The sequence below is a fragment of the Physeter macrocephalus genome, chromosome 6 (assembly GCF_002837175.3).
Source record: "Physeter macrocephalus isolate SW-GA chromosome 6, ASM283717v5, whole genome shotgun sequence".
Taxonomy (NCBI): domain Eukaryota; kingdom Metazoa; phylum Chordata; class Mammalia; order Artiodactyla; family Physeteridae; genus Physeter; species Physeter macrocephalus.
In genome coordinates, this window is record NC_041219.1 from 13,410,749 (window position 1) to 13,435,942 (window position 25,194).

General features: G+C 36.3%; 1 protein-coding gene across 7 annotated transcripts in view; it reads left to right on the top strand.

Moving 5' to 3' along the window:
* NAV3 (neuron navigator 3) overlaps positions 1-23,690 on the top strand; it is a 258,060-nt gene extending 234,370 nt beyond the window's left edge. For 4 of the 7 annotated variants that reach the window (XM_007115738.4, XM_007115739.4, XM_007115740.4 and 1 more), the window contains 9 exons: positions 234-329; positions 608-776; positions 2,149-2,384; positions 8,956-9,110; positions 10,152-10,223; positions 10,812-11,008; positions 11,947-12,065; positions 16,105-16,308; positions 20,864-23,689. In XM_007115738.4, coding sequence (XP_007115800.1) covers positions 234-329; positions 608-776; positions 2,149-2,384; positions 8,956-9,110; positions 10,152-10,223; positions 10,812-11,008; positions 11,947-12,065; positions 16,105-16,308; positions 20,864-20,983 — 1,368 coding nt within the window. In that variant the 3' untranslated portion in view covers positions 20,984-23,689. Of the gene's footprint in view, positions 1-233; positions 330-607; positions 777-2,148; positions 2,385-8,955; positions 9,111-10,151; positions 10,224-10,811; positions 11,009-11,946; positions 12,066-16,104; positions 16,309-16,944; positions 17,376-20,863 lie in introns of those variants that run through there. The other 3 variants (XR_008617544.1, XM_007115742.4, XM_007115741.2) reach the window with 3 other exon arrangements.
* Positions 23,691-25,194: the final 1,504 nt, after the last annotated feature.

Here is a 25,194-nt window from a genome sequence, read left to right on the forward strand (position 1 = left end):
TGTTGCTATCCTGTTACTTTGTTAGTTAGTTAGTTAATTTGTTTGTTTGGTTGATTAGTTTGTTGGGGTATTTTGTATAATCCACTGTGTATGTCTGTTATTATAAAACCCTTAGGTTTAATATATATTTTAGTGTTAATCACCACTAATATTAATATTTTTTAGTAGAAGATATCATAATAAAAAAAGACACACAGTTGGATTTTATCTTGTTTTATTTTGTTTTTACTTAGGATCAGAAGTCTCAGGCATATTTGATAGGATCCATTGGTGTCAGTGGAAAAACCAAGTGGGATGTCTTAGATGGTGTAATTAGACGTCTCTTTAAGGTAAGTTGTGCAAGATGTCCTGATATTAATTTTCAAATGTGTTTCATTTTGGATGCTTCCCTTAGCTTTAATGGCATAGAGATATCTGCTTTTCCTCTCCTCCATTTCAAATATTAAGGAAAGTTTTCTCTCTTTATGCTGTTTGATATTAATTGTTCTTATATTACCCATTTCTAAAATTCTTGATAGCTAGCTTCACATCCCCATGAGTTTTGTTATTTGTTGTAGAGGTGTTGGACCTCTGTTTTGACTTTCCTTTATTGTGTATACCATTTCAGGAATATGTGTTCCGAATTGATACATCCACTAGCCTTGGTCTGAGCTCTGACTGCATTGCCAGCTACTGTATAGGAGACTTAATTAGATCCCATAACCTAGAAGTGCCTGAACTGCTGCCTTGTGGATACCTTGTCGGCGATAATAACATCATCACTGTGAACCTGAAAGGTAAAAATAAAAATGGAAAGCACTGTTGTATTTTTTTTACCAACATTTCTTTTCTTTTCTTTTTTGCAGTTTCCCTTCAAATTTTCATATTTGAAAACTATGTTAACCACTTTTATAATTTTGATATATGAGCTGTATTTATATTTAAAACACTAAAATCCTACTAAAAACACAAAAATCCAAGTAAATGAAATTCTTTGAGTTTTGAGATGTAATTTTGAAGTTTCTCCAAGACTCAGAAAAACAAATGTGATGTAGCAAATTTCAATTTTCTAGATTTTCTCCATTATCATCTTAGATTTCGGGGAGATTCAAAAAGTTTATTACATATTCCAAGGTAATATATTCATTCTTTTACCTATAATTTTAAAATACGTATACCCAACAAGTACCCACTGGGGATAGAGAATGGAAGTTAAGAATCAAGGATGAGAAATTCTCTTTGCTTTGAATAATGTGACTAATTCCAGGCAAATGGAATATCTAAAGTATACTTGTATCCATAATTTCTTGTTCATATATGTTAAAGAGTCAGAACACATCTATATAAACTATGGTTTAATAGAGGGATTTGTCAATATTTGATTTTATGATTAAGGTAATTGGGTGAGTAAAAGGAGAAATTGTTGCTCTCCTTCTTAATTCCTTGCCAAATACCTATTATATTTATATTCTTCAAAAGCTTAAGGGGTGGGCTTCCCTGGTGGCGCAGTGGTTGGGAGTCCGCCTGCCGATGCGGGGGGCGCAGGTTCCTGCCCCGGTCCGGGAGGATCCCGCGTGCCTCGGGGCGGCTGGGCCCGTGGGCCGTGGCGGCTGGGCCTGCGCGTCCGGAGCCTGTGCTCCGCGGCGGGAGAGGCCGCAGCGGTGAGAGGCCCGCGTACCACAAAAAAAAAAAAAGCTTAAGGGGTGGTACAACTGGGATGTATAATGAGAGCTAGAGGGAAATAAAGAGAAGGAGGAAAGAGGATGAAAAAAAGAAGAACATACACACTTTTATACTTTTTATTTTAATTTTTACATTTATTCTTAACAAAACTACCACCTTCAAAGAGAAGGAGGATTTTATTTTAGAATTCATAGTAATGCTTCCATCTCTTTGTGGAAACATAAGTGAGAAGCATGAAATAGATGAGGGAAGTCTAAGCAAGGAGGACAAACTTGCTTTCATTTGGATGTTCACTCTGCCTTATTACTGATGTTTTCTGTCTGACTTAAAATAGCAACACATGTGGGATCAAAATGTCAAGGAAAGTATCTTGCAAGGACTGCATTCCAGTGGCTAACAAAGCCCAGTTGCCAGTTGACACTATATTTTAATTTCAAGCTTACGTAGAACAATAAGCCACACTCTTCCCTTTGTTTCTCCCTTCAGGGGTAGAAGAAAACAGTTTGGACAGTTTTGTTTTTGATACGCTGATTCCTAAACCAATTACCCAAAGGTACTTTAACTTGTTGATGGAGCATCACAGAATTATACTATCGGGACCTAGTGGTACTGGAAAGACCTATTTAGCAAACAAACTTGCTGAATATGTAATAACCAAATCTGGGAGGAAAAAAACAGAGGATGCAATTGCCACATTTAATGTGGACCACAAGTCTAGTAAGGTAAGTCACAGACTCCTAAGACAACTGCTGCTATTTATCTGTGTCTTAAGCAACTAAGCTTTAAGATTATATGAAACTTCCATATTGTACATGGAAACATATCCAGCTCTTCGGGTAAAACTAGAATCTGGTGAATGACTAAACCCTATTTCATGAATTTAAACAAGACTGCTCAGTGACATTCAGGTATCAGGTATTCACAAGCATTGAGAATGGACAGAAGAAAAGGACAGAGTCTCTGTTGTCTGATTTCTCCTAGACATCCATTTAGGAAGTATTAGAGCAGAGAGATCCATGCAAATACCACAGAAACAAGAGGCCATGACTCTTCCTGCAGGAATCAGAGCTTTGTAAAAGCCAATACTTGGTCTAGGTCATAATAAATAAGTAGGAATTAACTGGGACGTTACAGCAATGGGGATTTGGGTGTAATTAATATATTCTAAGCAGAAATTCTGGGAGCAGCAATTTTTTTACATCATATTTCTATAGGATTTCTGCTTAGGAACCTTAGGAAATTGAACAATATTCCATTTCACCATCTGCTAAGGTTTAATGTACCATAATCATCCTGAATGCTCTCAGCTCTTAAATAGGCATGAGGGGCTATAAAACCCAGCCAGTACTTTCGTATATGCAGAGTGAAATAAAGAATCCTAAGAAGGAAATAGTTGATGCCTAACATATTCCTAACACTGGACTATTTTTGCCTATAGTTATTCATTTACATTCTCAATCAGTGCAACCTAAGGTTCTCTTAGGAAACTACATCTGTTATAAGCAATACCTTGAAGATATCCAGATGATACTGGGTCATGCTGTTTTTCCAGAGATAACCTGGTTAGATCATCTAAACTGACCCAGTCTCGCAGAAACCTCTGGCCTGCAAAGTTTTAGAAAAGAAACATGACTCCCAAAAGCAACCCAAACCCACTGGATTCTTGACATAAACAAGACATTTAATTTAGTGAACAAAAATTTCTTAAAGGAGTAGTTCATTAAGTCCATATCACTGACCAACTGTGGGACCTAGGGCTGATTGTTGAATTTCTTTGTGCCTTAGTTTTCCCAGCTGTAAAATGGGAAAAAATAGTGGGGTGTGGTAAGGACTAAATGAGTGTGTATCTGTGTGTGTGTGTTTGTGTGTGTGTGTGTGTGTGTGTGTGTGTGTGAGAGAGAGAGAGAGAGAGAGAGAGGGACAGACAGACAGATAGAAGCAGGGAGAGGGAGAGAATAGTACAAGTAGCAAGCACCACCTAAGGGTTGCCTGCAGTTATTAATTATAGCTCTTGGTTCCCAATACTGTAAGGGTTTCTTACACAAATACACACAGACACATACAGACCACCCACCCCCATCACATACACGGATCTTTGTTCAAAATTGGCTTATATGTATTTTTCAAGGAGAACAAAGGTGTGTATAAAGCATGATGGGATCTCTTAATGTGGACTCAATACAGCACATGAGTTCCGAATGTTTCTTTGGAACTCAGCACTATTCGGATTGTGGTTGAACCACCCATTCTCATTTCAAGTAGAGAGAGACATGGCACCTGAGGCAGAATACGGAACTCTTCTTTAAGCAGAAGCAGGAAGAGCTCAGTTGTTTGCTTCAGCCTACACCTTTAATGCCACCAGTGAATTCTGGGTCTCCTCATAGCTTTATTTAAAAGCTTTTAGCGGGCTTCCCTAGTGGCGCAGTGGTTGAGAGTCTGCCTACCAGTGCAGGAGATACGGGTTCGTGCCCCGGTCCGGGAGAATCCCACTTGCCATGGAGCGGCTGGGCCCGTGAGTCATGGCTGCTGAGCCTACCCGTCTGGAGCCTGTGCTCCGCAGCAGAGAGAGGCCCGCGTACTGCTAAAAAAAAAAAAAAAAAAAAAAAAAGCTTTTAGCACATTTTGTTTTCTTTTCAGTCAAAATGATGAAAGAATTGACATCTCTTAGTTACCCTCAGTGCTCTCTTTGGTGTTTCCTTAATGTTGATGTGACAGAACTCTTTAGAAGTTACTTCTGTTATGAAAAAAAAACAAGTGGTTGGAAGATAGAAGAATAGATTTATTAGAAGAAACAGGCATTTTGATAAAGTTGGAGAACCACTTAAAATCAAGTTTTGAATCAGATAGATTGACTTGGATATAATTCGACATGCTAAAATAAAGGAGGGTAACTTAACATTAGTTCTAAAATTTGCCTCACTCCAAAATATACTGTTATATATAAGTTCTTTTTATTTCAGTTAAAGAAAATGTTTAGTACTTGGAGATATTCTTAATCAATAATAATTTATATGTTCTTTAAAATTTGATCAAATATATCCAGCACTCTTATTTTCTACTTTTTCTGAATAAAATCACTTGTGCCATTATGAGGTCAGTTTAATCTTTGTTATTACAAACTGATGAAAAATAAAGCTTGCAAAGAGCCTTTGAACAGAACAAATGATGCTAGTAAACAGTAATAAGAAGAAATCCATGGACAAATCACATGGCATTCATCACCAAGAAAGCACAAACTACAACTAACAAATGCTTATTGTTTCTTTAGGTTTGTAAGATTTGAATGAGCTGTCAGTAATGTTGGATACCAAGTCATGGCCAGAGAATTTGGCCAATTCTTGCCAAATTGTCAGAGAATCCACACTTTATTTTCGGGTGGTTGATGGTATGTGAGAGTGATATAGAGAAATGGGGATGACAGGTTGGGATTGTAGGAGGGATGCTGCCAAGTGTAGATTTACTTAAGTAAAGGGTGAATGAGGTATGAAATAAATTCTTTTCCTGAGAAATGGAACCGTGTAACTGCTGACATGCTTTCTGCTATGCCTTCGATAGCTCTGAAGAGACAAATCCGCAAATCACTCACTGATTCCAAAAAAATCCAATAATAAAACACCAAATGAAAAAAATCTTTTCATGTTTTTGTTCCCTCTGCATTTTACATTATTTTCCTCTTCCCACTCTTCAAGCCCTCTCTCGAGTTGCCAGCTGGAATGTTTTGATTGAAAGCAGGACACATAAACAATTACACTTCGTGACATTTGATATGGTGGGCCCAGAAGGCTAGAGATGGATTTAGTAAAGAATATGTGGCCAACTGAAGCCACTTGGAATGTTAGGTGGGAAAAGATCAGAAAGCTGGACTTGGCAGATTCATTTTCAGTGTGTCTGGAGTCAAAATCAGAGATAGCAATGATCAATAGTTTTTATATAACTGCTGTGTTTTGTGTATATTTTCTTTTTTTTTTTTTTTTTTTTTTTTTTTCCGGTATGCGGGCCTCTCACTGCTGTGGCCTCTCCCGTTGCGGAGCGCAGGCTCCGGACGCGCAGGCTCAGCGGCCACGGCTCACGGGCCCAGCCGCTCCGCGGCATGTGGGATCCTCCCGGACCCGGGCACGAACCCGCGTTCCCTGCACCAGCAGGCGGACTCCCAGCCACTGCGCCACCAGGGAAGCCCTGTGTATATTTTCAAAGCATGGGATTCATCTCATGATCGGTGTCCATCTAGTAGATATACCTGTTTTTTTCTGCCTGATTAGATCTTGGACATGAAACTTCTAATGCTAATGTATCAGTACTTCAATCTAAGATTTTACCCTGATTAAGCTAGAATAGGGATCATGAAGTGATTTCAAAGAGGTTTAAGAAAACTCAAGTTGTATGACCAAATTATTTGTGTATGCCTGTTTCTACTTGTGACTGGTCCATAGCTTTCATTAGATTCCCAAAGGGATCTACTACCCTTCTCAAGATGAGAGAGGACCACAATAGAATCGAATGGCCCTATTTTTCCAAAATCACCTGGTGATTCTTATTTACCAAATTCAATTCAAACTTCTCCCCCTCCCCTTCCCCCTCCCCCTTCCCCCTTCACCTCCACCTCCTCCTCCTCTCCCCCCACCTCTCTCTCCCTCTTTTGATCCGTATATACTAAATTGCTATAATTGATCCCCCCTTTCTAGAAATGGTTCTGATTTTCATGATTATCATTCTCTCCTTGTCTCCTTCCTACCCTCTAGTAAGCTGCTGCTCAGTGCCTTTCACTGACTGTTTTTCCTTCACCTTCCAGTAAATGAAAATATTCCCCAACATTCTGTTCTCTCCCACTTCTGTTCTCATCTGGATGACTCCTTTGTTTCAACTTGTATTGGCTCCAATTGGACACTGTTGGCTGTGCCCACTCTTCCATATGGTAGGCATTTCTGTTAGCTTACCAGTATGTTTTCATTCGCATACTAAATATACATGTTTAGAAATGCCAATTTCAATTCCTGTATATTTGTGATGTATCTGTGAAAATATATCACAAATCCATCTTCTTTCACCCATCTCTACTACCATTACCCTCCCACCCAAATAAACACTCTGTCACTTACTTGGACTATTGCAATTGTTTACTAACTGCTTGATTTACAACTTGCATTAAATTCCCTTTCTCTCTCTGCCTCTTTATCCTTGCACCTCATGGAAATAGAATGTCTTCTATTCATTCATAATTCTTCTTCTTTCATAATTTAAAGCTGACCACATTAAAATCCTGCAGTGTTTCCCCATTGCTTTCTGCTCTAGGTCAAAAATCTTCCCATACTTCTACTATTCCTCTTGAGTCCCACAGTGTCTCTCGGCTTCAGCAATTTCAGTATCTCTCGACTGGTTTCTCTTCCTCCTTTGCAATATACTTACCGCACTTTGAAATCATGATTCTGACTACGTCACTCAGATCCCCAGAATGCTCAATGTTTCTTCACTGTCGGTAGGAAAAGTCCAGTAGTCTTACCAACCATTCAAGCTTGCAAACTTTCCTTTCCAGTTTATTTACCACTCTTTCACAAAACATATACTACTGGGTTTTTCCTACATGGATATCATATTTTTATGTTTCTGCCTTTGTTCTTCTCCATCTATGAAGAGAGCTCTTCTTCCATTTTTAAGCATCACAGTATTACCTAATCTTTAAAATAAAGGGTTAATAGTAAATAATACTGCCACCAGAAAGTCTTTCCCAGAAGCTACAAGTAATCTTTACATGCTCTGAGCAAAATCTGTGGTGTATATTCTTTTGAGGTAACGTACTAGTTTTCACTGTGAATTTTAGTTATCTATATACATGCCTAAACTATTCTGGGCAGCGAGCATCTTGAATGTGTTTTCCATTTCTAATTAATCATCCTATCCTTCACATGTATGTTTCCTTTGATAAATAAATTTCTCTACCCTGGGAGAAACAACAACATATGAATGGTGCACATGTTTATATAGTAAAATCCAAATTCCTCTGCATGGATTCAGTCTTTTTGATTTCCCCCTTTCATTGAGATCACCACTGCCATGGACCATTTCTCTTGCAAAAGCAGAACACCAATATTTCTCCCAACACATCACACACTCGTATCTTCCACCTCTTATGCCTTACTCTTTACTCTTCAACTATACCTCCTGCCCTCATACCTTATTGTTCAGTGAACCTTAAATCTGCATTAGATGCCTCTCTTTAGTTTTTCTGTAGTGTTTTGTGCATTTCAGTTATCACACTGCCTTGAGACTTACTTGTTGGGCTGCCTTTCTATCAACTCTAATGCCTGAATATAGAAGTAATCTCTAAATCCTTGGTGCCAGAGTACATGGCACATAGTAGGTGCTTCCTGAAGCTGTGTTGAAAGAGTAAAAAACTACATACTTATCATTTGGAATTCTATTCATTATTCAAGATCCATCATGAAATTGTTTTTTAACTCTGCTCAAGATGTACAAATTGAAAATGTCATTGTAAATATGCAAATATTATGGAAATGCTCTTACTGATTAGGATAATTCTAAGAAATCTAATTATATTTCTGGCCTACCCATCTGTGAGAGCAGTCAGTGAACTGGTTATCATATTTAGATTAAAAGCTATTAGAAAGGAATAATACCTGTAAAGAACCAAGAAGCTTAATAAATGCTAAATGCTAATGTCAAGTGACCCAATGAAATATAACACATTTTGTCTGTTGTTATAAATTACAACAATTGCAAGCAGATAATAAATAAATAACAAATCAACCAACCAACCACAGTTTTATTTGAGTCCCAGGGCTGTATTTTCCGAAGCACCTCGTCGAAATGAATTGGATTTAAAATATTTAAAGTCTTAATGGAAACTTAGGGGTGCCATTTTGGATTTAGTCTATACTTGAAATTATAAGGTTTGCTAAAATCCATCTTTATCATTGTAATACCAAAACCAAGAATGAATCTCATTATTTGTGGTTTATCATAAGAGCTCCTATCCAGAATTCTTTTTTTTTTTCACTTTTCTTCCAGGGAGAAGACAACTGAGAAGTATATCCTTGTGTTTAAAGCTTTATATTTACTTCAGGTGTCCTGTACTGGCTTTTCTCTTTCCTTTAAAAGTGTATCCTCTCAACATTGTATGTTTTTTTGCTTTGTAGAGTAAGGTTTTATATCAATGGAATGATCTGTGAGTTTTAATCAAAGAACCTGGATGGAAGACAAAATGTATCATTCCTAAACTATGAATTGCTTTCCATTGGTATAAATTTCTCATTGACATATTTGTTTTATTTTTTAAAGGAATTGCAACAATATTTAGCTAACCTGGCTGAACAATGCAGTGCTGATAATAACGGTGTAGAGCTTCCAGTTGTAATAATTCTTGATAATCTTCATCATGTGGGCTCTTTGAGTGATATCTTCAATGGTTTTCTCAACTGTAAATACAACAAATGGTATGCTTGTGAAATATTTTGAGTGATAAGATATGAAAAAATGGTGATCAAATATGCATTCTTGTGCCTTTATACCTTTTAAGACGTATAGTGGATGCTATTAATTTGAGAAGCCTTCATTACTATTATACCATATTTCCAAAGAACCTCTGTGTGTTCATTAGAACATCTATTTATTAATTCAACAATTGCATCCCAGGCACTTTTATGGCAACATTACTTACTTGATGATGTTGACTTCTACAGGTATGCTGAAAGTCTGGGAGACCATTATCAATGATGGAATGTTTGAATCAGGGAAATTAAGAACTAGAACGAAACTATAGAGCTCTTGTTTCACTCTTAGTCCATATTAAAGTTTAAATTCAGCCTTCCTATAGAAATAGTGTTAAGACTTTCAGATATACCTCTCTCCAGTAGTGATTCTAATTTTTAACTATTTACATGAAAGAAAAGGTTAAAGTAGGGTATAAAAAAAAATCTGAAAACCCACTTAAGATTCACTATAGCCTATAAAAAAGGACATATAAGAACAACAACATAAACGTTAGTTTTAATGGTGCAAGTAACCCAGTTATCTCTGCTAGAGATTTTTTAAATGTTAAAAATTAATCAGCATAAAATAAATATTGAAACAATAATATAAATTCTTTCATGTTATTAAGAACCTTTGAAATAATTATGAAACAAAAGAAAAAATTAATGAATTAGATTGTAAGCACAAGAATCATAAGATGTTGGAGTAGAGTGAGATCACTGTGATTATTCTGTCTAATCTTTTCATTTCATAGATGAGAAAACGTGGGATTAGAGAGGGAAAATGATTTGCTTAGGATGCCAGATCTGAAATTAGAACCCCAAATCTTAATTTCCAGTTCAGTGATCTTTGTCATATTCCAACCAAACACTACAAAATTACCCTTTTACAGCCTAATGTTAAAATGGAAAAATCCATATTTATCTAAATTGTTTTCTGAGACAATTTTAATGTATTAATCTCTTTTACCTTTAGTACATATAAATTTTCTTTTTTTTCCCCAGTCCATATATTATTGGAACAATGAATCAGGGAGTTTCTTCATCACCAAATCTAGAGCTGCATCACAATTTCAGGTGAAGATAAATTGAATTTTTTTCATATTGTCTCTTTTCTGTTTGCTTTTGGTTATTGTTTTTTCCATTTGTACATTGACAGATACTGCCAGTGGTGACCTGGGGTGTGAAAATAATTCTCACTTCTTCTGACACTCTTTCTCAAGCAGACATTTTGTGATCCTCAACCTGTAATCAGAAGTGCTTCTTTCAAAAAGAAGAAAAAAGAAATGTTTTTTCTGCTCACTATGTCACTGGCTAAAGTAGAGCCCTTTTTTTTCTAAGTGTAAGAAATGTGAAGACAGTTCCTATTTCAGGATTTGTGATTCTCCTACAGAAGAGTGCTCAGCCTGTACATGCCCACTCACTGCTGTGACGCACATGAGCTTCTCTTTAGCTCAAAATGGAAAGTTAGTTACAGTACAGCTCTAATGCTAATAGACCTTCTCATCCCTTTGATCATTAACATATGGCCACCAATTAAATTAGGAACATTATTACTTTATATTGGAAAGAGTTTCACTGTGGACTTAAAGTTTAATTCATATAAAAGTTGTTTAATTTATATAAAGATTTCTGAGTTTTCATTTTTTTTCTCTCTTTTTGTAGGTGGGTACTATGTGCAAACCACACAGAACCAGTAAAAGGCTTTTTAGGCAGATATCTTCGAAGGAAACTGATAGAGATGGAAATTGAAAGGAACATACGCAATAATGACCTAGTCAAAATTATAGATTGGATTCCTAAGACATGGCATCATCTCAACAGTTTTTTGGAAACACACAGTTCTTCTGATGTTACCATTGGTGAGTTCCAAAATTGCAATATGCCATTTTCCAGGAGCTACGAGTACGTGGTAAAGATGCCCAGATTGGAGGGCAGAAAATAACAAGTGAAGCTAATGTTTTTCAAGCTTCCAAAGATTTAAGTTTTCATTTTTTTTTTTCCTTCTGAAAGTTTGCCTTCTTCCAAGCTTTGTATAAATATTTCTAATTAGATTCATTTTGTCTATTATGGTTTACTAAGATTTTACTGACATCAAATAAGTTTAATATAGGCAAATATCTAAAAATCAGATAACCATTTGAAATAAATTGTATCTGTTTAGAGTACCGTTTTTATGCTAAAAACAAATATTAATTTATGGCTCATATCAAATATAGTTGTGAGAGAAGATTTTAGTTAGAGGTAATTTAAGTGTTTTACATTTTTCATGAAGACAAAATTGTTTGAATTATTTTCTTGAGTTGGCATAAAGATGTTTGTTTTTGTATTCCTTCTTAAATTGCACAAAAAAAAATGTCCCTTTCCCATTGCGGTGGATCATAAAGACATACTCACTAAAGACACAGTGTAAATTAGAAAGAACAATTCTATATTTGTGATCAGAAGACCAAGGCAGAGACCCACTTCTGCAAATAATGACATATTTTATATTTGACAATTCATGCCAGCATAGTTTTGTCATTTGTAAAATGGGGCAGATTGACTGGATTGTGACCTTTAAGGTTTCTCCTAATGCTAAAATGTTATATTTTAGATTAAGGTTTTAGTGTAAAAAGAAAGGAGGGTCCTGGAGATTGGGTCTTCAGTGAAACACACTTTAATAATAATCAAACTGGCCAAGATTATAATTTTCTAAGAATCCTATAAGAAACATCCCCCCCAAATGTTGTCTAAATATGGGTTTAGATTGCTACATATAATGGTTCTTAAAAATGTTTTGTTATTTGTTTCTTCTCAGGTCCTCGACTTTTCCTTCCTTGCCCCATGGATGTAGAAGGTTCTAGAGTATGGTTCATGGATCTCTGGAACTATTCTTTGGTACCTTATATTCTGGAGGCAGTGAGAGAAGGTCTGCAGGTATAGTACTCAATTTTCTTTACTGTTTTAAAAAACTAAGTGAAAAAAAGCATCCTTTAAAAGAAAAAATAATTCATTTCTCTGAGTATTTGTGCAGAAAAATAAAGGCATGAACTATATAAATATAGTGGTAAAGTTTGAAAGAACAAATAGTATACACTACATTTTTTTCTGTTCTGAGAATAAATATGTAGGAGAAAGAGAAAGCACAGTTATTCTAACAAGTACACATTGAAGGCCAAATTTATTGCCATAGGTGTTTACAGACCTGTTTTTTAAAAATTTATTTATTTATTTATTTATTTATTTATTGGCTGCACTGGGTCTTAGTTGCAGCACCCGGGATTTTCGTTGCAGCACATGGGCTCTTTGTTGCAGTGCGCAGGCTTCTCTCTAGTTGTGGCCCGCAGGGTCATTAGTTGCGGCGCGAGGACTCTCTAGTTGTGGCACATGGGCTTAGTTGCCCTGCAGCATGTGGGATCTTAGTTCCCTGACCAGGGATCGAACCAGCGTCCCCTGCATTGTAAGATGGATTCTCAACCACTGGACCACCAGGGAAGTCCCCAGACCTGTTCTTATTAGATAGCTAGTTAATTACACAGTTCTGCATCTTATAAGAAAGGCATGTTTATATGGATCTTGATCATTTATTCTCTTCTTATCTAATCTGCAACAAGTAGTTTTTGCTTAGAGTTTCCTTGCTTTAGGATATTTCTTTGTTTGAAGCCCTTTAACGTCACTTGTAAGATCCTTTACTATTTATGAGAGTGCTCTAAATCTAAGGCATTTGACTTTTTAAAATCTATGGCAGGCGGGTTTAGGAGTGCCCCTCCTGTCCCTGTCATCCACCTTGCATCTGAGGCCCTGCAACCACCCCTTCTCTTCACTAAGAAGTCAACATATATCACTAATAAGAAAACCCTTTTTCTTCAATAAAATGTATCATCCCTTTTCCATCAGTCTTGATTTTTTCCTTATATTGAAGTTGAAATTTCATGAAATTGTAGAATTATAAAACTTACGTGTGAATATTTTAAGATTGATATTACATAATTACCAAACTTGTGGCAGAAAAATCCAGTCATCTTTACAGTAACTTAGCTAAGGTTTAGGCAGTATTTTGCTTAGGCATCTCTATTTCTGGTTATCACAACTGCTGCTAGAATTAAGATATACTTCATGCTTTTCACATTTTGTCATCTGCAGTACTGTGTTAAGTCTTTATTTTACTGTCTAAAAAAACTGGTTTTCTATTTTAACTTCATTTTGCTTCCTTTTACCATCATGCTTTCCTCACCTAGTAGAAGGGCATGGCAGTGATTTAAAACTATCATATTATGAGGATGTTCTGAACATTCAGAGGTAATGATCCTAGAGAATGCTATCAATTGTTTCTAATCCATATTTAAATAACTCAATTTCATATTTTTGAGGGTATAAGCCAAACTAGCCCCAGAAAGTGTCTCCAACAAAATTAAAGACTGTACCAAAGGTTTTTATTTTTCAAGTATAACGTAGCACATGTGAGGATTCCTCTAAAACTATTATGCTATCTCAGATGTGAGTTGGGTCTCTTGATTTCAACCATTTTTACCAAAAAAAAAAAAATATATATATATATATTTTTTTTAATGAAAATGTATTTAAAATATTCACAGTCATAATTTTGAAATAAATATTTAAATGAATTATTTGTTCTCTAGATACTATTTCAGTATTAATAAACTATGATCCAAATCTTTATATATGAAATACTCCTTATTTCGTATTCATTTGCTAATATCTAGAAAGAATTAGAAGCGTTTTAAAAACTCAAAAACCATAATACCTAAAAATCCTTAGATCTCATTTTTTTAAGTACATAGTGTTTTTAATATTTAAATCAATATTATTTATAAAACACTGTCCTGAGAATTATCATACTATAAAGCTTCCATTTAAACAAAGGCATAATCACTAAGGTAATACCAGTTTCCCAAACTGAGAGATACTTCAAAAAATTTTTTTGAGGAGGGATTAAAAGATCTCAAGTTTTTTTGCTGTGGTTCTGGATGTTTAGTAGTAGGTTAGTGTGAAAGCTGGTTCAACCATGATGTAGGGAGTAGCTGGGTGTTGGTGGGGGTTGGTGGCAGGAGGCAGGAGGAATTCAGCACTTGGAGAGAAAAAAGGAAAACCCTTTGGTGAGTAGAGAGTTCTCATTGCTACTGAAGGATATGCTGGACCAGAAGTCTGTTGGCAGATGATGTTCTTGGGATGGTCCATATGTGACTTCTGGAGGAACAGGAAAAAAAAGGAATCACACATGTCATGAACCATTTCCTTGGGTCTCCTGGCAACAAAGAACCATGAATTGGAACAAGAGGTGGAAAAACAAAGCATGGGTGCAAAGATTCCCGTATGGGGAATACTCTTTACCAGATGTTCTAGTTGAAAAAAACACTGGTGATGCACTGGATTCCAATTTTTATTCTGATGATTCTATCTTTCTTGAAACGTCAACAATCAGATGATCTCCTTCTGAATGTTTAAATTTCATTTCTTTCAGTTCTTCTTCTATAGCATCTATTTTACTCTGAAATATAGAATTGAGCCTGTTTAGCTTTTTATTGGTCACCCCCAATTTTGCTGTCATTGATGATTCTTTAAAAGGCTGGCATCTATTGATTCTACTAGACTTGCATATTTTTTTGGTAATATTTCCTTTCCAAGAATTATATGCTTTCCTTCAATTAGTTTAAGTTGTATAGCAAGCTATGTTTTACATCCTCTATAAAGTAGATTTTTAACTGAGAGAAATTTTCTGCTCTAAGAGAACTATTTAAAAAAAAAAAGAAAACTAACCATTGCCACCCCTACCATCATCCCCTAAAGAAATGCACAGCTATCAAGACCTGAACTTTTTTTTTGTCTTAAGGCAAGTTGCCACAATTTCATACAACTTCTCCAGGAGAAACTCAAAAGACAGTTCCAAGGCAGCCATGGGCTTTCATGGCCTCAGTGTCCACCATTTTGCTTTTGTCTCACTGAACCACAAGAAGCCACATAGAACACTTCACACTGTGTTCTGTGCCATCCAGGACCAAGATGTGTGTACACCTAGTAACCAGGATTGCCCTCCGTGGAGTAGGAGAGTCCATTAAAGAACTAGCGTACCCATGTTACTGTCCTCTTCTCTTAATTTTAACTTTTCTTTCTGTGCCCCTGTGGCTTATAATTTTATTTTATTTTTTTACCAAGTCCCATCAACCTCTTTCTCCTCAGTGTGCCCTTCCCAGTTTGGTTTTGGCTTTGCTTTCAGCTTAAAAATTCTTTAACATCGCTTGGATTCATCTGCCCTCTACTCCACTGCCAGTACTTTGACCAGGCTTTATAATCTCTTTCTATTAACTTTCTCTCTCCATATGAGTTCTGACAAATCTTTCATTTCCCATGATTTTCCTCTTTTACTAGTGGCCTTATAAAAAAATATCTAAAAGAGTTTTAATAGGAAGCAGTGAGATTATAGAGGAAGTTAATCTGAGGGAAATGGTTGTCAGAGAAGGCATTCTTATTTTCAAGGAAAATTTCAGTAGAATGAAGTAGACAAGAGAAGTCTCTTTTATTCATCATCTTTCCAAAGTGCGCTTTAGTAAAGAAAGCTATTTAGTGTCTAGCTTTTTAATTTCTCCATTACTGGAACTTTTCTTTCTCAATGATGAGCTTTCTTTTAGTTTGTAAAATTACTAACAAAGATAAACGTGGACAGCCATTTCTTCATGTATTTAAAATAAAGCTCCCTCATGCTCTCCTCCAAATGTTGACAGTCTATCCCAAATGTTCAGCTTTATTTTGTCTCCAGCTTTATTTTGTCTAGCCTTCAAGTTTTAAGTGAACTATATAGAGAGATATATGTTTAAAATCTGGAAAATTGTGTATGGACACTTCATTCCCCTGAGTCCCATAGGAACTCAGTGTGCAAAAGAATCAATCAATTAGTAGTCACCTTTTGCAGTGAATAGAAATGCATTTTATATGTGCTAAATATGTGATCACTTTTTAGATGTATGGGAAACGAGCACCTTGGGAAGATCCCTCAAAGTGGGTGCTTGATACATACCCATGGAGCTCAGCATCTTTGCCTCAGGAGGGCCCAGCATTACTTCAGTTGAGACCAGAAGATGTTGGGTATGAGGGCTGCATATCCACAAAGGAAGCTACAACCTCAAAGCACATTCCACAAACTGACACAGAGGGGGATCCCCTGGTAAGAAGCTGATGTTTGAGTCTTTCTATATAATCTTGACTGTAGTGTGCAGTCATTAGTATTTATGCATCAGAGACATTAGTTATCCTAGGTAATGTTTGAAACTGTCCTGATATTGGTACTCAGTTTTAAAATTTTTACCTTTGGCCTACTTTCATTGGGTGAAACTCTTAAAATGAAAGACCAAACTCATATGCTTAAAAATAATCAAAAAAACACTGAAACGAGGCTGAACTCTGCGGCCATAATTTTTATTTTATTATGCAGAAAATTGTGTAAGTAAATCAATAAATTTTAAACATTCAGTAGTCAATTCATTAGGTATGTAAGAGAAAACTGAATTTTGTTCTAAAATGAAAGAAACCAAAAGAATATAATCTAATGTATGCTTGAAGAACTAAAGAATGTTTTATACGTATCTGACTAAATTTAGAATTAGTCCTCTGTTGGCAACAGTAGAGAAGAATAAACTGACTTGAAATCAAAGGGACAGTATTCTCTGCCTTGCTCAGTTTGCAATCATGGAAGGCTTAATATAAGTCAATAAAACTCCAAAGTATGAATACTCTGAAAATATTAAGTACATGATGTTCTTAGTAAAATTACTTTATTTTTGTATGTATTTTTTATTTTTAGGGATGACTTTCCATAGATTGGTATCAAACGTAATGTGTTTGTTAGCTTACCATTCTCTGACTAAAGGGATCACTGGGAAACCAATACAGAAAGAAGACGTGCTGAGATAAAGGTCATTATATTACTTAAAACAAACAAAAAAGGAAATGATTAAAATCATAATCTATAACTATACCTAAAGTCAGAAAATGACTTGCTATCTTGCGGAATACCTTATACCAACAACCCTGTCATGTATATGTCGTCATCATTTCAGCTGATCATTCTGAACATTTTGGGGTTTATATGTGAACCATCTGATAAAGTTTCATGATTTTTTTCCAACAAAATGCACACACACAGAAGATTTTGCATACTATTTCAAAAGAGTTCCATAAAGTCACAGAGATATAAACATTGACCTACTTAGAGCCTAGGGATCTCTTATTTAGGAATTTTGATCTAGGCTATAAACTTCTTAAGGGCCTGGAGTTGTATTTTTATAACAAGTATCTGGCCCTTTAGCTCATACGTAGCTAGAAATCAACAGTGGTGGTGGAATTGGTTTGAATTCTGCATAATTGTGAGCAGACACTAAGAAATTCCTGATAGGATGATTAAAATGTAATAGAGTAAAATTGATCTTTAGAGTACAAATATGGGTTATTTCCTCTGAATTTTTTATAAATTCCAGTTGTCCTTTTGCAGATTTTAATACAGTTCCTGATAAAGGTGAGGTGTTTATAAGGTTTGTTTTCAGGGTTACTCTACAGAGTATGGGACATTTAAGGGATGTCCTAAATTTTCCCAGTTCCCATAGTCCTGGTCAGCTAAACCCATTAATCAGTCCTTTCCCTGGCTCAGAGTGCTCTTGTCTTCTAGTATGGAAAAGAGATCAGGATCTCCACATTCTGAATGAGAATTTGGGTAAAAACAATCTCTGATTCCTAACCTGCTGCTCACCTAAACATCTTAAGGAACAAGGGGTTATGATATCTGACATGTTAAATGACAAAAACCTTATCATCTAAAAATCTTTGAATTAGGCACATTCTGATAGGGAAGTAAGTATCTCTCTGCATTTATGGCTCTATATTTTTATAATTATTGACATAAGGTAAAAACATTTTTGCAGTCCAATCGAAATCAGAAAAAAATCTACTATTTAATGTCAATAATATATTTTTGAATCTGAACAGGGATGTAAGTGTTTGGCACATCTCACAGTGTTTAAAAATATAATGTGTATTCATCATCAACAAACTCATTAATTTCATTTATTCAGTAAATATTAGTAAATAATAAGTATGTACTCAAGGCTAAGACCTGGTGATCAGAAAATAAATTAGATCTCATTCCTGATCTTAAGAAGCTCACAGTACAGCCGTGGAGAGAGACATGTATATATATAAATTATAGTAAAATAATGATAGAAGTATATCCTAGATAGATATATCCTAGATAGAGTTGTGAGTCTGTTGAGGAAATGATTAGGAGAAAGCTCCAGAGGAGGAAAGGCTTGAGCTAGGTCTGGAAGGATGAATAGAAACTCATCATGGGGTTGGATGGAGAAGATCCAAAATTAAGAAAATAGCACGTGAAACGTGATGGAACAGTACAGTAAAAATAATGAGTTTAGGGAGCTGTATACAGATTGTTGGGATTAGAACAAAAGGGACAGGAGGGATTACAGCTACAGAAGTCTGCAATTGTAAAATCATTTGAAGCCTTGTTTATCTTGTAGGAAGTTAAAATTTTATCACACAGACAGTGGGGAGCCACCAAAGGTTTTTGAGCAAGGGACCTATCTCATTAGATTTGCAGTTTATAAAGATCACTTTGATAATAGAATAGAGGGCAGATTAAAGGAGAGAGATTGGAGGCTGGGAGACTAGCAGATGTGTAAATACCAGGGATGATAAGGACCTGACGGAGGTGTTACAGATGTCAGACATTATGTTTCTGACCCTGGGTATGGGAAAGAAGGAGGGGGGAAGAGAGGAAGGAAGTACTTTTGTAGAGAATAATGATCTATCTGAGTGACTACTGAATGGTATGGAACCTTACCTCCCTCTTGTAATCTCCTTTGACTTGAATGTACAAAGCAACCCTATGAGAAGGCAGAGTAAAGCATTCATATGTATTTATTATGAATCTGAGATTCTGAACTTATTCTAATAGAACATATTTACTATATGGCACCATTTTCAAAAGTTAAGACTTTAATAATACTGTTATTACACGGTAAAACTTTTACAACAGTCAGCATTCAAGTGATTTCAAACGTTTGTGACTGAGATAGAAGCACAACCCTTGAAACCATTTCTGCTCTTGGAAGGTGCTCAAAACACAGTTCTCTTTTACAAATCATCTTCACCCAGATGCTTGAATATACAGCCGGCTACTAATAAGGGAGGGATTGACAAAAGAAAGGAAAAAGAGAATATGAATGTGCATGAAGGTAGGAGTGTGTGTGTGTGTGTGTGTGTGCGCGTGTGTGTGTGCGCAGTCACACGCACGAGAGAGACAGAGAAACAAAGAGGAGAGAGGGCGAGAGAGAAACAGTATATTGATGGAGACATTTAGCTTTTTGACTCACTGGGTGTAAGAGGTTATCACCAACTACTTTAATTTCATATCTTTATGTAGCTAGTTTAATAAATTCAGGGAATTAGACAAAAAATTATATTGAAAAATATTGTCCTGAAGAATATTAAAATGACTTTAAAATATGCTGTAACTGTAGCTTCTTCGTCAGAAAGGCATCCTTGCTGGAATTGGTAATTACCAGTTTGTCATTTTATTTCACAGGTCTTTTTTGAACACACATTTTACGCTGAGCATACAAGCATGCAGAGCCTAACATATGACTAAGGAATCCTTTTTAGATTTCTCCTTTCTTTGGGATCAGATTCCCTATATTTCTAAGTCGGAAAAAAAAAAATTTGATTACATTATGAAATAACAAAGTTAGCGTGCATTAAACAATACAAAGATTATTACAATTTACAGAAACCCTTGATAAGAAAACAACCCTCCCGAAGACATGTGCCATTTTTTCTGTGCTTTCTAAAACTGTTGAACCATTTATTCATGATTCACTTTTAAACAGTCTTTCTTTTTCCATCACTACCAGTAGATCTGCAGATCTATCAAAATCCAAGCAAGGTGGCTGCCTTTTATTTTCTAATACATGGGAATGCTAGCTGTCTTTCTCCCCAGCTGCTTTCATGCCTACGTCCCTTTTATGAGAACAAACATTGCCATTGTCCTATAAGGCTGGGAGTCTTGAGACAGCCGCTCTTGTTCCAGAAGGTGGTTTTAGTTTTCAGTGAGATATCTGTCATATTTTAGCCAGACATTCAACAACCACAGAAGCTTGACAGTGATTCTTCCCTTCTCCCTCTTCCAACGTTCATGGTCGGCTTCATTTGGTCACCTCTCGAGGTCAGCTCCTAAGCAGCAGATGGGGGGCTCCATTCCACTCCATCCCCACCTCCTCTCCAGGGACCATGTCCAGGAGCCCGTGTGTGCGTCTGCCTGTAGGAACATTCAGGACTTTCCGTTGTCATTCAGTACTTTCTGCTTCTCGCAGCCAAAGAGCTGAGCAGCTTGGTGTACTCTCCAGCCACGAGCCCAGATGTCCAGCTGTGATACAGTTTCCTTTCCACTCTCCCTGCTGGAGCTGTATTCATTTACAACTGCAAATAGAAGACTTATGCGGAGGCCCTATTTTGTCCGTATGGTTTGCTGTTATAGTCATGTTTGGGAGAAACAGTGTAGGAGCCAGGGGCAACTAGTAAAAATCTAAAACTTTTTTTTCCGTTTCCCTTGGAGGGGATGAGATGGGTCGTCCGTGTGGCTCGGGACCATGTGTTTTCTGGGACTGGCTTCCTCGATGCATCATTGCCTCCATCGATGTCTCTTTTTCTTTCTTCAGATGAATATGCTAATGAAACTCCAAGAAGCAGCCAATTACTCGGGCACACAAAGCTGCGACAGTGATAGCACCAGCCACCATGAAGACGTTTTGGATTCGTCTCTTGAATCTACCCTCTAGAGGGTAAAAAAAGTTAGGGGAAAAGACTATGCTTTAGGAAAAAAAAAAAAAAAAAAAGGTTAAAAAGTAAGATATTTTCACTAAACCACTGCCAATGTGAAAGCACCCTGTCCAGGGCCCTGATTCAGGGCTGTGGTCTCCAAGGAGGCAGTAGAACTAAGTTTGAACCGCCAAGATGCTAAATTGACACGGAAGTGTAACTTGCTTTCCTTTCTAGGCATTTTTATATCCGTGGAGTGATGTACGGCTCCATTACTCAACTGGAAGGGACCCTAATGACAGGGCAACTGAATAGATTGCACATGGGATAGCCAAACTGGACTTTCTGTTTTTCCTCTTTAAAAGTTTACAATGCAGACCTTTTTTTGTTGCTGTTCCTTCCTTTGGTTTCCTCTGAGGGGCTGTTCTCCCCAAGCAGGGTCCATTCTTCTGATCCGTCCAAGCTCCTTTGTGCCACATGGTGCTGGTCACGGAGCCCCAGTAGTGTTTGTGTTGTGCGCTCACCCCATTCCTAAATGAAGAGGCCAGGCCTCCACAAGCACAAATGGAATTGTGCAACCCCCAGGGAAACACTGCTGTGACAAGCTGGAGAAGTGCCAGTGTCATTCAACTGCCATGATCACAGGATGTGCTCCACCCACTTTTTAGTGTCTGAGTCACGGGTTTGATAAGGTTGTTTTTACCACCGTGGTCTTTTTAAACCACCTGCCCACTCCCTTAAAAAGAGTTTTATACCAATTATTAGTCAACACTGATAAAAGGCTTTTTTAGGGCTTTATTTGTTTGAGCCTTGTCAGTGAAAAGAAGCAACATTTCCTATGGTGCTGTCTCACTGCCTTAAAACCAGTTTCTACAACAGTTTAACAGTTGGTTTAAATCCTAAACCATTGGTAATTTCCACTGTCTTTTCATTTACAACACCCGTTAACGCAGTAGCCTCATCTCTCTCTATTTTTGTGTTTGTTTTTGAAGAAATGGATAGGAGAAAGATCAGTATTTTTACCTTGTGAATAGATTGCTTTGCCTATCCTCCAAAATACTCAAGTAAACCCAGAAACCCTCTTTGACTGTCACTTAAAAGCGAAGCCATGTGGCTACATTTCATCCCACTCTAGGGGAAAGAGTTTGAGAAGGCGGGAGATTGTGATTTCTTATCCAGCAGAGCTGGAAGCACTAGATGCAGCATGAGTACAACCATTTCGCTTTTCTCCCCTAGTCTTTCTTTCTTTTTTTTTTTTAATTATTATCAGTTTTGAGCATGTTGTTTTGATGGATATTGTTGTACATGAGAAATTCAGCATTCGAGAACACTGATGCAGTGAAGTCACTGTGGATGAGGAAGCGTTTATACTGTAAAAGGACGTTAGATTTGCACAGTCTACTGGGTAGGTATTGTAAATAATCATTTTAAAAACTTGCACAAATCGAAACAAACACACACACAAAATTGTATTTTATCCTGTGGGTGTTAAGAGATGTTTCACTTGCTGAGATTTCCTGTACGTTGCAAATACAGACTGCAAACCCTCAACACTGTTATTATCTGGTGTGTTTGTCCTGTATTTACAGTTGTGATGACCATGCAGGAGCTATCAGTGCTAGAGTGAGCATGCTTCAAAACTGTCCATGAAGCCAATCCGTTTTCGGAAAAGTAAAAATGTCTGAAAGTGCATCTGTCGTGGCAGGCTTTCAAGAGAGTGCATGAAAACTGATGGGAGTGATTGGAGAAGTTCCTACTACACACAGGGGACAGGTTTGAAATTTATCAACCCAAGGGCTAGGCCATGGTGTAGACTTGTCCCATGCATGTGAAAATATGCCACTTTCAGGACGTGCAATTGGTGCTACTCTCTGTGACCACCCACAGGTCAGTTGCCGTAGAACAATAACAACACGAGACATCTGTGCAGTTGTCAGAATGTCACTCAGTCCATAGGTCCTCCACGGTGCTATTGCCCTAAGGGAAATCGGAACTGAATTTGTGCACATAGAATGGTCACCCTGACTTTGAAGCCTCAAACGTGGATCACATCTGTGGTGAAGCATCAATATATGTAGCTGGATGAGTGACTAGTGGCCCTTGTATAATATGTGATCTAAGAAAATTGCTAATCTTTCCCTGCCGTTTTGAGAAACACAGTCCAAACATGGTCATAAACAAATTCCTGCAATACATCCCAGTAGGTCCGCCTAGTTTACAACTTAAACTAGTTTGTGAAACATTTGTCTGTATACATTTTATATTTTGTACATTTTTGATGTAACATATCATGTAAATAGAAACAGTGAAATAAATCATCTGAAAAGTTTTGTAGTCTTTGTAAAGCCCCGACAACAAGTACTTGGTGTCAGTGGACATAACTGGGTGATGTATTTTCTATTGGTTGATTGTTCCTCTAGCTTGTAAACCAGCTTGCATATATTTTTTTGCAAATGTGCACCCTGTATCTGTCTAAATTATTACTTTGCCATTAAAGTGGAATTATTTATTGACAACAAGGCGTGGTGTCTATATATGGAGAAAATTGAATAATTATGCACCGGAAGTATCAAGCTTTAAAATGTTGCTTTACTGTTAATATGCCATAAGTAGAGATGTATGTGAATTTTTATTTTTCATTCCTTGTAGAAAGGACCTCATAGCTTTGAAGTAAGGAAATAAATTGAAGGCACTAGGTATATCTTTTTAAATGAAAAGTATTTATTCAGTGAATATTTTTAGAAAACTCTGACTAGTCTACCTAAATGGTTATAAAATAAGCATTAATATAAAATAAAATGTTGATATTCACTTAATTAGTTTTTATTCCATTAACTCTTTTTTTTAAGCTTTTAGCTCTAAAGATGCTTTTAACATAAAATAATTTTTCTGGTGATGCTTTATTTTTAATAGAGATTAAAAAAAGAAACGGAACCCCCTTTAAAATGAGAAATTTTTCGAAGCACCTCAGTCTCCAACCCCAGTCATTGGAATGTTTATTTGGGTACTCTAAGTAGGGTTTTAATTCTAAAAACAGGAAAAGTAGAACAGTTATTGAGCAAAAAAATAAATAAATAAAATAAAAAAAAATATATATATATATATATTAGTTAAAATGGGTCTAGTATCCATAATGGATTAAAATTTAGGAGATTGGGAAATTTCCACAATTCATCTTATCCAGATAAACACTGAATTAATGCAAAACTGGAACATAATTCTGACACATGCAACATCAGGCTGCATAAGTGTGAATCCCAACACTGTCATTCTTCTCTGTGTGACCTTGGCCAATTTACTCACCCTCTTTATGCCTAGTTTCCTCACCTATCAAATGATGATCAGAATAATACCCATTTCTCACAGATTACTGTGTTGTTCAGGGCTCAACAGTATTTTTAAAAAATTTTTTAAGAGTGCATCTTTTAACCAAGTTTTCTCATTTATAACATGGGGGTAGTAATATTACCTACCTCATAGGGCTGTTGGTAGCAGTGAGTTGAGATCTGTAAAGCACTTAAAACAATGCCTGGCACTCAGGAAACTGAATAAATGCCAGCTGCTGTATTAGCACTGCCATTATAATAAATTAATAATGTCAGTAGTGTAACAAATACGCTCAAGATTCAATTTCTAAATGTATTCATGGTAATATTAAAGTCTTATGAAAAGTACATCTTTCATCCAGTTTCCTAATCTGTAAAATGAGATAGTTACAGTATTTATTCATAAGATTGCTTTGAAGATGAAATATTTTATTTATTTATTTTAGATATTTTCTATTTTTTTTATTTTTACTTTTTAATTTTGTTAGAATATAGTTGAGTTACAATGTTGTGTTAGTTTCATGTATACAGCAAAGTGATTCTGTTATACATATATTCATTCTTTTACAGATTCTTTACCCATATAGGTTATTACAGAATACTGAGTAGATTTCCCTGTGCTATACAGTAGGTACTTGTTGGTTATCTATTTTATATACAGTAGTGTGAGTATGTTAATCCCAAGCCCCTAATTTATCCCTCCCCCGCCATTTCCCCTTTGGTAACCATAAGTTTGTTTTGAAATCTGTGAGTCTGTTTCTGTTTTGTAAATAAGTTCATTTATATCTTTTAAAATTAGATTCCACATATGAGTGATGTCGTATGATATTTGTCTTTCTCTGACTTACTTCACTTAATATGATAATCTCTAGGTCTATCCATGTTGCTGCAAATGGCATTGTTTC